The sequence below is a fragment of the Bombina bombina genome, chromosome 6 (genome assembly GCF_027579735.1).
Source record: "Bombina bombina isolate aBomBom1 chromosome 6, aBomBom1.pri, whole genome shotgun sequence".
Taxonomy (NCBI): Eukaryota; Metazoa; Chordata; class Amphibia; order Anura; family Bombinatoridae; genus Bombina; species Bombina bombina.
The window spans coordinates 676,589,884-676,602,160 of NC_069504.1; the positions used below are offsets into that span (position 1 = coordinate 676,589,884).

The following is a 12,277-nucleotide window of genomic DNA, read 5'->3' on the forward strand; positions in this document are numbered from 1 at the left end:
TTTGTAGGTTATCATTTTATAACAACATAGCTTAGAGAATAACACTTGGTCTAACACAGATCCTTGTCCAATGTTTTAACAAATAAGATATCTATGAAAATGATCATCAACAGAGATTTGTGTGTGCTTAAAACATAAAAAATTGGGAGAAGTTACCACGGTTGCGATATCCAAAGTCCTAAAGTTAGCCTGTGTCAGCTTTTGCTTGTGTGCAAACATTTTACTCTTAACTGTTGTAATATGCGCTAACCCGCACTTCTAGCAAAATATCTAAATAGTGCACCACTTTTAATCTAGCCCTTTAATTATAAGAGCATCTCGCTACCATATATCATGTGAAGATTTTGGAAGCAGTTTTTTTTTTCTAAATCATTTTCTAAAAAAGGTTCCTATATCCGTCCATTCTAAAAATGATGTGTTTTAAATAATGTTTACATTAATAAATTAAAAGAACCAGCTTACTTCACATTTTTAATTAGCCGAGTGATATGGATGAAAAATAAATACGGTCAGTATTTCAAAATTAATTAAATGAAACATATCTAATGGTTTTCTACAGAAAATACTATTTAAGTCTAGGGGATATTTGTAGATAAATCATTTGATACATTGTTTTCTAAAGGATTGTGATTGACCCCATAGTATGTAATGCAGGATTTTTTATAAAACTATATGTATGTGTGTGGTTGTGGAAAAATATCACTATATATTACTAGTTAGGAAAGAAAGGTTACTAGTTCAGAGGAAAATATATCTAATACACTCAGTGTTGAAAATTTGTACATGTCCACTGCAAGTTCTTACTCATTCAGAAATAGTGGGCTATATACACAGCCCTGTATATATATATATATATATATGTGTATGTGTGTGTTTGTGTATTTTTAATATTTTTTTCCTCTATGAATTACTTACCTGAAATGCACAGGGTGTGTTGTCTATGCAGTACACCCTCAAGTTGTAATCCAGAGAATTACAGGACATGCAGCCAAACACGGCTACTTTGAGCTCTTTAACTGCACAGTCTGTGAGAGGTTCCCCTACCAAGGCATAAGTTCCAAAACTGTCCAAAAGAATATGGCAAGTGAAGGGGTCCAAAAGGCAATAAAATGACGTGGTTTCATCATCAGTAGCCATCACTTCCTAAAGATGAGCCAAAAATATATAATATTAATATAGTACTTAATTGTTCTGAAATTATTCATGCAAGATCTACTATGTTGCTATCATAATCTATTATTTACTTTTGAATCCTTTAAACTTCTTGGACAATATGGAATCAAAATAGTTTGTATGACTGCCCTGTATCTCATTGCACATATAAAACAATATTGTAGCAGGCTTAGTTAATTTTCACTATTTTTAATTGTAACGGATGCAATGCTTACAACTCAAGCCTTCCTAGAGGAAGAGGAACTAAATCAATATAAAATATGTATTTTACAGCAAAAGCAGGCAAAATAAATAATAATTTGACTGATTCAATCTGTTTGACTGTGCAATAGTAACCACTGCCAGCAGATGCTAGATCACTGGCAGTGAACATAGAGGGACAGGGTCCTTTCCTGGAAACATTATCCACCCACACCTTCTTTGATGTGGCCCTCAGAGTTTTGAAATTGGCCCAATGACAGTAGAACTTAAACCCTCAAAGATGATAAATGCCCTACATTTACCATGCAGACGCAGTGCTCTATATAGATCTCTTTGTTACTCTATACAATAACCATAATGTTGCCACAGAGGTGTTTTAGGCAGATAACTTGTGCATATCAAAATCTTGGTATTTTGGATAACCCAATGTAAGCAGATTCCAAGCTTAAAGAAATATAAATCCCCAAAAAGGTATTCCAATTTACTTCTATTATCAAATTTGCTTTGTTCCCATGGTATTCTTTGTTGAAGAGATACCTAGGTAGGTATCTGGAGCACCGCATGTCAGGAAATAATGCCACCATCTAGTGCTCTTGCAAATGGATAACATTTTTGCAAAATGGCTGCCATACAGTGCTCCAGAAAAGGGCAGGCTCCGAAGCTCACAGGTTCTTTTCAACCAAAGATACCAAAAGAACAAACAAAAATTGATAATAGAAGTAAATTAGAAAGTTGTTTAACATCACATTCTCTATTTGAATCATGAAAGAGAAAAGTTTGGGTTTCATATCCCTTTATGTAAGGTTAGGCTTAAAAACTTGTATTGATTATCAGAAAGGGCAGCAATACATTTTAAATTAATATAGTGCAACTCTCGTTGGGATTTGGGGAATAGCTAGAGTTTAACCCATATACCCTACAGATTTCTGCTGTATTTGGGCACCGTAAAAATTGCTTCAGCCAAAGTGGCATCTCAGCTGACATATGCTGGAATGACATAGCATAAGGCAGGTAGAGGGTAAGTTCTTAATGAATATTGCAAGATCGGTGCCTATGTGCAGCTATGAACAGCAAAGAAAGAGAATCAAATGAGTGATGGAGACAATGAAATAAAGGAAACTGCTTCATACTCCCAACTGTCATACATTAAGAAAATGATATTATTTAGCCATTAGAAAATTGTCACTTGCCTCCCATTTGCCCTGCTGGGATCTTCTCTTCAGTCGGATATTCCAGTGTTCACAGCTGATCTCGGCACAATGCGGGATCGTTAAGGCCACAGGAGTAGACAAGGTCATATCAAGTGGTCCGCAAGTTACCTCTGGTCCCAGGAGAATCTCGGCTCCATCCAGCTGCAAGCTTTTAACAAACACAATATTATATGAGTTAAATAGAAATCCTAGGAGTCACATTTATATTGTAGCACAAACATGTTATGTGCCACAGTAAGACAATATAGGTAACGTTATTGCAAGATTCTTTCTGATTTCACAATTATTTAAAGAGACAATGGGCTCAATTTACCATGCAGCTTAGGAGCCCCATTGTTTCAGGCACACCTGAAATGGTAGTTAAAGGGACATTAAACACTTTGAGATGGTAATATAAAATGATAAATTGTATATATAAAACAACTCTGCAATATACTTTCATTATTTATTTTGTCCTCTTTGCCTGTAATTCCATTCTGAAATTGTGAGCTTTTCAGTTCCTGTTAGAAATGGGAGTGCAGAACACTGTTATATTCCTCACAGCCATTGGCTGCACACTCTAGTGACCTATTTATAACTGTCCCTAATTGGCCACAGCAGAGAAGGTAACACAAGTTACAGCTCCCAGTGTTTTATAGACACTAAAACTTTACACTTATTTTGTCACTTTTTAAACAACTAATGAAACTTTAAAAAATACATCTACATGTTAGTCATGGGCTAATATTTTCTTTGAATGCATCATTCTATCTAGCATGTATTTAGTGTTTAATGTCCCTTTAAATAGAGGCGGATTTAAATCATCCTGATCTGATTGAGATGATTGACAGACCCTACTAGTGGTCGATTGGCCGCCAGTGAGAAAAGGGCAGCATTACTTCCGCAATGTTCAATGCGATGTCTGGCAGACATGATTCTGTCTAATTATGTCTAGTGAACACAAAACTTTTAATTACTTTCATTAAATTTCGCCCACTTTATTTTCCAATTTTGAGAGCTGAAGAGCACATAAGCCTAATCCTGTCATATATCTATCCATAATGGTTTTCAGCAGTGTTGATCTTTGAAGAAACTGGAAACAGTAGAGAGTTTGCTAATAATATGACCATGTCTACTACTGGAAACAAGTCTGGATTAATTCCTCCTATTTAAGCATGTGGTGGTTAAAATGTGGCTATTGAAAACCAATGGCTGTAAACAAGGTGTTTATACAAGCCAAAAATCTTACACACCTAGGGGCCGAATTATTAAGCTCCAACTGGCCTTCAGGCTTGCCGGAAACAGCAGTTATGAAGCAGCGGTCTAAAGACCACTGCTCCATAACTTGTCCACCTGCTCTGAGGCCCTGGTCTTCAATCCGCCCGATCCTATACGATCGGGCTGATTGACACCCCCTGCTAGCGGTCATTTGGCTGCTAATCTGTAGGGGGCGGCATTGCACAAACAGTTCATCAGAACTGCTTGTGCAATGAAAAATGCTGACAGCGTATGCTGTCGCCATTTCTCGTTGTGCAGCGAACATGATAAGCTACATTGTATTAATAAATAGGCCCCTTAGTATATAATTTTTTGTAAAACCGATATTGTAATTACAAGAGGATTATTGTTCTTTTAACCTTTGATCTTTGTTGGTAGCTTGAAAAAGATAGGTGGATATTTATCAAGCTGTCAACCGCAAATACGCTGGAATTCCGCAGCGTAATTGTGGCGAGCTTGATTCGACCTAATTATCAAAGCCTACAGATCGATGCTTACGTCATTACAGATCTTCCGAATACACATTCGGCACTATTTGACACTTTTTAAAAGGTATCAAATAGTTAACAGGTACGCTCGTGGCTATTCCGGCCCAGCATACCTGGTTTTCAATCCGCCACCCTGAAGGCCGTGGATGCCATAGGAATCAATGGGAGTCTGGAAGCAGCGAAAGCTAATTTTCGATGCTGCCAGATATCCCATTGATTTCTATGGTAGAAAACCAGTAACGTTTACATCTAACACCCTAACATAAGCCACCTACATAATATTATTAACCACTATCCCGCCGCTCCCCGACACCGCCGCTGCAACTAAATGAATGTATTACCCCCTATCCTGCCGCTCCCGGACCCCGCCTCCACTAAATAAAGTTATTAACCCCTAAACCTCTGGCCTCCCACATCACTACCATTAACTAAACCTATTAACCCCTAAACTTTATTACATATAAAAAAACCCTAACCCTACTCAAATTATTTAAATCTACTATTAAAAATTACTAAATTACAAAAATAAATTAACGCTAAGTTACAAAAAAAAAATTACGAAAACAAACCACAGTATCAAAAATAAAAACAAATTACACCTAATCTAATAGCCCTATCAAAATAAAGCCCCCCCAAAATAAACCCCCCCAGCCTACAATAAACTACTAATGGCCCTTAAAAGGGCCTTTTGCGGGGCATTGCCCCAAAGAAATCAGCTCTTTTACCTGTAAAGAAAAAAAATACAAACATCCCCCAACAGTAAGAGCTAAATGCAGTTTTAAGGGCAATGCCCATACAAATGCCCTTTTCAGGGCAATGGGGAGCTTAGTTTTTTTAGATAGGCTTTTTATTTGGGGGGTTAGTTGGTTGGGTGGTGGGTTTTACTGTTGGGGGGTGTTTGTATTTTTTTTTACAGGTGAAAGAGCTGATTTGTTTGGGGCAATGCCCGCAAAAGGCCCTTTAAAGAGACATTGGTAGTTTATTGTAGGCTAGGGTTTTTATTTTTGTGGGGGTTATTTTGATAGGGCTATTAGATTAGGTGTAATTCGTTTTTTGTTTTTGATACTGTGTTTTTGTTTATTTTTGTAATTTAGTAATTTTTAATAGTAGTTTTAAAAAATTTGAGTAGGGTTAGGGTTTTTTAATATGTAATATAGTTAATTTAATTGCTAGTTTAATGTAATTTTAGTATAATAGTTAGGGTAGGTTAATTAAAAGTTTAATATAGTTTCTTTTAATTCTACAGGTAAGTTTTAATTTATTATAAAATAGGAATTTTGTAATTTTAATGTAAACTTAGCGGGTTGTTAGGTTTAGGGGTTAATAGCTTAATTTAGTTTATGGCGATGTGGGGTACTGGCGGTTTATGGGGTTAATATAGCTTCATTTCGTTTATGGCATGTGGGGGGCTGGCGGTTTAGGGGTTAATAGGTTTAGTTAATGGTAGGGATGTCGGAGGCCAGAGGTTTAGGGGTTAATAACTTTATTTAGTAGCGGCGGGTCCGGGAGCAGCGGAATAGGGGTTAATAACTTTATTAAGTGATGGTGTGGTCCGGGAGCGGCGGAATAGGGGTTAATAACTTTATTTTGTGGTGGCAGGTTTGGGAGCAGCGGAATAAGGGCTAATAACTTTATTTAGTGGTGGCGGGGTCCAGGAGTGGCAGAATAGGGGTTAATAACTTTATTTAGTGGAGGCGGGGTCCGGGAGCGGTGGGATAGGGGTTAAACATTTTAGTATAGTGGCGGCGTTTAGTGACAGGGTATAAATAAAGTTGGTAAAAAGCCAAATAGCAGCAAGATCGATGACTGCTAGTTAACAACAGTCCTATGCTCATCGCCCCATACTTGGTGCACAGCTTTTTGTTGGCTTTTTTATAAATATGGAGATCGTATTCAGGTCTGCGGCCGCAATGTTAGGCAGCGTATTGGGGTTGGCGAATGCAGCATAGTTGAGACTTTGATAAATATCCCTCATACACTTTTTTTTCTAATTAACATTATGTTATTAGCTTCTTACTGAGGCATATTTTCTGTGCCAAAACAAACAATGTCATATAGGGGCCGATTTATCAAGCTCCGTATGGAGCTTGATGCCCCTCGTTTCCAGCGAGCCTTCAGGCTTGCCGGAAACAGAAGTTATGAAGCAGTGGTCTAAAGACCGCTGCTCCATAACTTGTCGGCCACAGACAGAAATCATACTGATCCTATATGATCGGGTGATTGACACCCCCTGCTAGTAGGGGCAGCATTGCACTAGCAGTTCACAAGAACACTGTCGGCATTTATCGATGTGCAGTGGACATGATTCTCTACATCGTATCATGTCTGCTCGCACTATAATAAATATACCCCATAATCTTTATCACTATACATTTTATTTAACTAATTTCCAGGTTTGCAATGTAGAATGAATCATTCTAATGCAAAAAAAAAAAAAAAAAAGATACACTCTATGTTCCTTTTCAGCATGTATTTTTTTGCATTATGGACCCTGATTCTGTATTTAACCCTCACAAATATATTAACTGCGTAGGTAAAGTCCCACTCAAGGAATTTGTGAGCCAATCAGGAGAGGCAGTTGTATACACCTGCTAATGACTGCTGATTTAGTACTTGGAAGTTGCAATGCTTGCAACTACTGAGCGGGACTTTAACCTACCTTTAAAAGCATTAAAGAAAGTTATCTATGGTCTGAAATACAAAAAAATATTAGAGCATGTAATTTTAGCGAAATAATATCCCGTTAAGGCTTTAACTTTCTCTGTGATATTGTTTTGATGGACCACTGAAAGATATTACAAACAACAACAGTTTTATAAAGAGCAAACTTTGGAGCCAAGATAAAGCTTTATTTACTGGTCTGTAGGGTTTAAGAAGTCCACTTGAGATTATTTTTATAAACTGACATTGACTGAATGAGCTGTGGTTCCTGATCTTAGGATTTAGTTTATCTGACAGTTGGATAAGCAAAGCTTTCTTGTAGAAGGAACATAAATCCTCTGAACTTAAACCTGCGCAGTCTATAAAGGACATTACACAAGGCAATTCTATACTATCTTACAATTGTCCATACGGATTTAATAAAACAAAAAAAAAAAAGAAAATTCAGTGAGGAAAATTACAAGACCAATATAAAAAGTAAACAATGTGAGCCTCAAACTTTAAAGTATAAAAGGTTCTCTCTAAAGATAAGAATGAGTGAAATCAGTTAATAAAATCCAGCAATATTTTAGCCCTATACTCCACTTGAAGTTCATTGCAATGTTGATCAATGTATTCAGTTAATCACTATTATTACAAACAGGTAAACTTAGCAGTTTCCGAGTGTGCTTAAAAAAAATAAAATCAGGGACACACATTCTGTTTAACTATATGATGCAACTCTATTCTCCACATGCTTTTACGCACATTTAAGCATGCGGACACATGCGCACTCTCTCTCTCCTACACACATGCACACTCTCTCTCTCTCACACAAACACACTGATCAAAATGTAGTACAGAGGTGCACACACACAAAACTATATACATACATATTAATCGGCATTTAAATAATTCAATACACACGAGCACAAGCAGATATACTAATTCACGTGCATGCACATACATGCAGACAAACTGATGCACATAGTGATTAATCCATATACATCTCTAACAAAGTGCTGCATCTGTCACAAAATATGTAAGTAGTATTTGAGTCAATGCTTTATTGATTTATAATAAATAAAAATATATTTTTTTATTACCTTTTTATAACAAGCACTTTTTGGGATTTTAACTCATAAACACACAGGTACATACAGTATATCAATACAAAGTTCTATACAACGATATAAGTGTTTTCCTTATGTATTCTTTTTTTTTTTTCCATTTTAAAGGGACACTGAACCCCAATTTTTTTTGTGATTCAGATAGAGCATGACATTTTAAGCAACTTTCTTATCTACTCTTATTATCAAATTTTCTTCATTCTCTTGGTATCTTTATTTGAAAAGCAAGAATTTAAGTTTAGATGCCGGCCCATTTTTGGTGAACAACCTGGGTTGTCCATGCTGATTGGTGGATAAATTAATCCACCAATAAAAAAGTGCTGTCCAGAGTTCTGAGACAAAAAAAAGCTTAGATGTCTTCTTTTTCAAATAAAGATAACAAGAGATAAGTTTATACTGTTAGGTAAGGTGGGGCAGACTTGCTGGGCCTATGGCTCTTATCTGCCGTCAATATCTATGTTTCTATGTTTCTAAGAGAACGAAGAAAAATGATAATAGGAGTAAAACAGAGAGTTGCTTAAAATTGCATGCTCTATCTGAATCACGAAAGAAAAAATTTGGGTTCAGTGTCCCTTTAAATATAAGAAGATAGAGATTGTCAAAAACAAAGAGGTACCATTCGAAAATAATTTATATCTATCTATCTACCTGTTTTAATAATAAAGTATATTTTAGTGTAACTTTAAAAGTTTTACTATATGACCTCTCAGTGCATATTGCTAATTTAATTAACTTTTATTTTGCATTTAATAATAAAATTAATAAATTAATACCATAATAACATAATTAAATACATTTTAAGAGCTTGTAGTTAAAAGTGTTTGCAAACTAAAGAACGCTAATTAACAAGACAAATTAATTCATAGCACCTTTACTAACTTCCGAGTAATACATTTAATTTCTGTACTTAAATAAATATTAATTCTAATCAATATAAGAGGGATTAGTCTTATATTTGGACAAACACAACCTACATTTTTTGTATATCCACATGTATAGACATACACAACAGATTTACAGTGACAGATAGGACGTTTCTGTAATGCATGTGCTTTTATGTTTAGGCAGGCAGAATAGGATATATATTGATTGCTCTAGGGAGTTGCTATCTTAAAAGTGTTGAAAGTATAAACGTGAAGACACAAAAGTGGTGTTTGGGGATTGTCTAGTCTCCTGTGTTTGTTCCCTATTAATGGAAGTTCACTTTTTCACCCTTCCAGTTGGTAAAAGCTTTTAATTCACAGACAGGTGCTAAAAACCCATTAGGTCCTATTCAAGAAACATGAAAGTCTGAGGGCATCCCTGGGGACCATTAACAGAGCTAAAGAGAACATAAAAAGGTCAAACACTCTTGGAGAGCAAGAATGGAGGACGTCGGATGAAATGCAGAAGAATTGTGACTACATTATAAAGTGTACAAATGGTGTAATGGATATGTTCAGATGGGAAGCTTGATAAACATGAGGAGATTTAGAATAAGATAAATTGAACAAAAGGATAAAATTCTCCTGGTGTATCGATTGCAGAGGAAACTAGATTCATGGCAGATATTTTTATACATGTGGATATATTCCTGACTATTCAGCACTTCTGTGTTAAGTTCTGCAATATAATTGTGCACTGAAATGTCTGAATGTTTGAGCCAGAGGTCTTTTCATTAAACAAATGAGAAACAAATGGTTTAATCATGAATAAATATTACTAGTTTATCTATGCAGACACTTGCAGTCTTCAGAGACCAAGCTATCAGTTCTTTTTCTATGATTTTGGTGTATTACAAGTATTTCCTAGATTAGCTGTTTATCAGGTTAGGTCAGTTAAGTGCATTATATTTGTTAACTCAGTCTTTGAGGCTATTCATAGTATTATAAAAACACAAGTAAGCAATTGTTATCACTCTGTTATAGTTCCTTTCCTTCCTTAACATCATTTTGCATGGCATAGACTCACTTAAAGGGACATTGAACCCACATTTTTTCATTTGTAATTCAGAAAGAGCATGCAATTTTAAGCAACTTTCTATTTTACTCCCGTTATCAATTTTTCTTCGTTCTCTTGCTATCATTAATTGAAAGGCATCTAAGTTTTTTTTTTGTTTCAGTACTCTGGACAGCACTTTTTTATTGGTGGATGAATTTATCCACCAATCAGCAAGGACAACCCAGGTTTGATCACCAAAAATGGGCCGGCATCTAAACTTACATTCTTGCATTTCAAATAAAGATACCAAGATAATGAAGAAAATTTGATAATAGGAGTAAATTCGAAATTTGCTTAAAATCTGAATCACAAAATTAAATTTTTGGGTACAGTGTCCCTTTAACCTTTTCTATCTAGTCTAAGTTGACATCCCCTGCTCCACCAATACTCAATTGTGCTGCAGTCAAATGGTCTTAGCCCATAACTAAACAAAATAAAGCAGCACCAAGTCTCATAACACTAGACATAACAAAAAGCAACAACAGGTTTCCTTAAAGGGACATGAAACCCAAAATGTTTGTTTCATGATTTAGGTAGAACATACAATTTTAAACAACTTTCCAGTTTACTTCTATTATCAAATTTGCTTCCTTCTCTTGGTATAATTTGTTGAAGGAGCAACAATGAACTACTGGTTTCTAACTGAACATATGGGTGAGCCATTGACAATTGGTATATATATATATATATATATATATATATATATATATTTACTTTGAAAATTCCAGTGAGTGCAAGTTTTTGTTCATTCTATTCTATTCCACTAGCACCCTGGTAGTTGGATGTAAGTAAGAGTGCACTACCTTGCTAATATATATATATATATATATATAACGTTGGGAGATATTGTAAATACAATTCTATGCAAGCAGCAGAGCAATAATAAAATTAAAAAAATGTTACAGCATTTTTATTTTGCAGTTTTATGTTTCTTTTAAAATGCTCAGAAAAAAAGGACTAAAGCCATCAAGTAACTGCAAAATATTAAAAACATTTTGTTCTGCAAATGCAAATCATCATTGTTAGGTGGTCTGATTAATATTCATGTTCTACACAAAATAAACTAAATTATAAAGTTGATACAATAGGGGATATTTATCAAAGGTCTGGCGGACCTGATCCGACAGTGCGGTTCAGGTCCGCCAGACCTCGCTAAATGCGGAGAACAATACGCTCTCCGTATTCAGCATTGCACCAGCAGCCAGTTGGCCGCCAGCAGGGGTGTGTCAATCAACCCGATCGTACTCGATCGGGTTGAATTGTGGCGATTTCTGTCCGCCTGCTCAGAGCAGACGGACAGGTTATGGAGCAGTGGTCTTTAGATCGCTGCTCCATAACTTGTGTTTCTGGCGAGTCTGAAGGCTCGCCAAAAACACGGGGTGTCAAGTTCCATACGGAGCTTGATAGATATGCCCCATAGGATTCAAATACAGGTGAACTTGCTAAAAAAATAAAGTACTGACTCATGCAAGTGCTTATAAATTAAGGCAGCAATGCAAAAATACACTGACTAATTTGTATTAGGAGAGATTTTTAGCAAAGGACGATTGTTAAGATGAGATATCCCTGTTTAATAGTTAGGGGCATATTTATCAAGCTCCATCTAAAGACCACTGCTCCATGACTTGTCCGCCTGCTCTGAGGCTGCGGACAGAAATCAACCCGATCCAATATGATCTGGTTCATTAACACCCCCTGCTAGCGACCGCTTTGCCGCAAATCTGCAGGGGGCGGTATTGCACCAGCAGTTCACAACATATGCTGTTGGCATTTATTGATGTGCAGCGGACATGATCCGCTATATCGGATCATGTCCGCTCGCCCCATAATAAATAGGTCCCTTAGTTTCAATAAAAATATATTTTATACTGCCACATTGAAATTTATACCATCTTGATTCAATACACATTGTTTCCCATGGTTTGTGTATTTTGTTCAGTATGGATATAATGTTTAATACATTTTTCAGTAAATTGCCGCACAAATTAAAAACATCTGAAATAGAAGTTTATTTCACTAACAATCAAATATGACCAAACACCTTCAGATACCTACAAGGCAGTGTCTGATAGAATTCACAGTATTTTTTATTGCTTATCATTTGTGAAAAACTCATATTTAATAGATCTTATTTGCATGTGATAAATCATTCTAACATAATGCAGGCTCCACGGAGAAAATTAACTGACTTCTTGAT

At 35.9% G+C, this 12,277-nt stretch overlaps 1 protein-coding gene across 1 annotated transcript in view; it reads right to left on the reverse strand.

Annotated features, from left to right (window-relative positions):
- Nucleotides 1-12,277, reverse strand: part of UNC5D (unc-5 netrin receptor D) — a 683,183-nt gene that overhangs the window by 159,557 nt on the left and 511,349 nt on the right. The window contains exons 12-13 of the mRNA XM_053719375.1: nucleotides 2,565-2,733; nucleotides 916-1,143 (exon numbers count right to left, since the gene is read on the reverse strand). Of these exons, the coding sequence (XP_053575350.1) occupies nucleotides 916-1,143; nucleotides 2,565-2,733 (397 nt within the window). The remainder of the gene's footprint in view (nucleotides 1-915; nucleotides 1,144-2,564; nucleotides 2,734-12,277) is intronic.